Genomic DNA, 2,653 nt, shown 5'->3' with positions numbered 1-2,653 from the left:
TGGTAGTTTTACCTGGAAAGTTTTCCGGGAGTTTTAAAAATGGGCGATTTTTTAGATTTTGAGATGCTGTTTTCGAATTTCGTCTTTGCTACCTCGTATCTTTGCCTTTTGCTATTTGTATTGTATACAGATATTTTCCTCTTAAAATGACTCGGATAGAAGATATCATTAAAAAACCGCTTTCGTCGGCATTTTTCCAATATGGGGAGCGAGCCGAGGATAAAAATACGAGATAGAAAATGGAAAAAGTACCTCAAAATTTATAAAATCATCCCTTTTCAAAACTCCCGGATAACATTCCAGGTAACACCCTTTTTTTTTTAACCAAATGAGTCATTAAAAATATATTTTAAACGTAAATATTACAAAACATAACAATCAAAATCTGATCAAAAGCTTATCAAATTTTGTCCACAAATTAAAATTTATCATTTCCTATCGATAACAACCAAAATGTGTTATAATATATAACAACTTAAATTTTTTCCATGATACTCAATTTGTCGTCGCCTCCAACCAATGCAACAGAATTCGATTTCCGACAAGAGAATAATAAACTGGTTATGAGGAATAACCATAGAACAATTGGACCATTTAACAAAGCTGCCACAGTGCTAATTTTTAAGAACGAAATAGTTGCAACTAATGCAATTCCATCTAAAAGTAATAAAACGGCTAAACCCTGTAAATTTGAAAAGTAAAAACATGCGTTTAATAGAATTCGTGTTTCTAATGAAATATATTTTATAGTTTTTTTGTACTTACCAAATCGAGACTTTGTAACCCATAAATAGCAATGGTATACAACCAACATAAACCTAATTGAGCAAGATAGGCTAAGAGCGCTGGATTTTTAGTTACTGTAACAGAAATTTTAATTGCTTCACAAAAATTTTAATGAACAAAGAATGTTAATATTGAAATGTAGTTATAAATTATTAATAGAAGTCGAATTTAAAGTAATCCAGTTTTTTTATAAACAGAGTATTGTATTCGTGAACAAATTCAGTTTCAAATTTCAACGAAAAACTATGTTGATATTTGAAACTATTTTTACTCTCTATTTTGCTGCCTTGTTTTGATAAAATGATGTATATCGAAATATTGAAAAGATACTTGCAATTTAATTTCAAAAAATATAAAACTTTAGGCATCAATTTCATCAACGATATCAGAGTAATTAATTAAGATTACCTAGCTTGTATCTATTTCATTACAGACAGGCAATCGAGGTATTAAACTCGGAAAATGAAAAAAGGAAATTTGACATTTTTTTCTAAACCTGGAAGTTTTTTAGATAGAAGCTTCCAAAAATAAATCGTCATTTGGAAGAAAATTCGATGCTGACAAAATTAACGATTATTGTGTGGTTTTAAAACACTATTTGATTCAAAACTTAAAACTTAGATCTTATATATTGGACAATTCTAAACAAATTTTGTTCTATGGCGTTTTTCACCTAACTCATCCCTTTTTGCTATGTTGGCGTTTTTAAAAACAATCGTTTTTTAGGCTTAATATATTTTTTTTTTTACATTTTTTGAAATGCTTATACCTCACTCGATAATCATTCGATAATCGTCAAATTTTTTGATTTCCATTTTCAAAATAATTCTATTTTCAAGGATTTACATGATTTTAGGAATATTAAGAATTTCTGAAAAATAGTTTTATTCTGAAGACATTTTTTATATCAATATCAAAAATTTATAACAAATTTCTGGTAAAAATATAATCTTCAAAAGGATTTTTACGCTCAAAATTCAATTAAATTAAAATAAATTCAATTAAAAAGACAATTTTGATGCAAAAGTACCTTTAATTTGGTAATAAAAAACAAACACAGAAAACGCTAATTGAATGACACGGTAATAATAATAATAATAATATTTTATTCGTTCTTTCGATATACAATGTATACATAGAATTCGTCAAAAAAAAAAAAAAAAAATTTATAATAATAATAATAACGAATACGGTAAATCGAGAGCAACAAGAATAATAACATGTATTCGTAAGAGCAGGTTGTGGTTATCTAACTACATCAAAAAACCAGTTTCACTTCAAAATAAATGAGTTGACCTTTCTGACTTTCTGTTCAAAAATTTGATATAAATACACCACTGTGCAACGTTTGTTAAATTATTAAAAACCCAACTTATAAATATGCAATTGTGTTTGTATATGGAGTATGTGTATACACACAACGTTCAAGTATTATATACAGAAACAAAAATGTCGTCACAAACAATGCACGTAGACATGAGCATATTTTTATAAACTCGACGATAATGGACAAGTTTACTTTCAAGGCGTCCTACCTGATAAAATATCTATAAAAATATTTATAGTTACCGTGTTTTTCAACGCTAGCATTAAAAATTAGAGCTGAGGCTAAACCACTAGCGGCATAACATGTAATCCATCCAATATTGAATAAATCTTTGGTTTGAGCCCATTTGGGAACATTTTTTAATGAATGCAACCATTTTTGAGCATCTTCTTCGTTTGTTAAATAAATTGCTCGTGCAACAACAATTGGCACCAAAATTGAAATGACTGCACGTTCAGCTGCACTATCAGACATATTGACTTATTATTGATTATCGATTATTGATTAATAAAGGATTATGTTTACTTTATGTTGTTCCCT

General features: G+C 28.0%; 1 protein-coding gene across 1 annotated transcript; it reads right to left on the bottom strand.

Annotated features, from left to right (window-relative positions):
- LOC123290369 lies at window positions 1–2,653 on the bottom strand. Its single transcript, XM_044870515.1, has 3 exons — window positions 2,356–2,653; window positions 766–860; window positions 1–682 (listed from the first exon to the last, which is right to left on the bottom strand). Exons 1-3 carry the CDS (start codon window positions 2,585–2,587, stop codon window positions 476–478), a joined length of 534 nt encoding a protein of 177 aa, XP_044726450.1. The 5' UTR covers window positions 2,588–2,653; the 3' UTR covers window positions 1–475.

This window comes from Chrysoperla carnea, chromosome 1, assembly GCF_905475395.1.
Source record: "Chrysoperla carnea chromosome 1, inChrCarn1.1, whole genome shotgun sequence".
NCBI classification, from domain to species: domain Eukaryota; kingdom Metazoa; phylum Arthropoda; class Insecta; order Neuroptera; family Chrysopidae; genus Chrysoperla; species Chrysoperla carnea.
This window is presented reverse-complemented; position numbering and strand designations above follow the sequence as displayed.

Bases quoted from the DNA above. Each gene is read 5' to 3' on its own strand.
- LOC123290369 (XM_044870515.1), bottom strand. From the start codon at position 2,587: ATGTCTGATAGTGCAGCTGAACGTGCAGTCATTTCAATTTTGGTGCCA. The intron at 861-2,355 runs GTAACTATAAAT...TTTCTGTTACAG, and splicing joins TGCTAGCGTTGAAAAACACG to TAACTAAAAATCCAGCGCTC. The intron at 683-765 runs GTAAGTACAAAA...TCAAATTTACAG, and splicing joins GGTTACAAAGTCTCGATTTG to GGTTTAGCCGTTTTATTACT.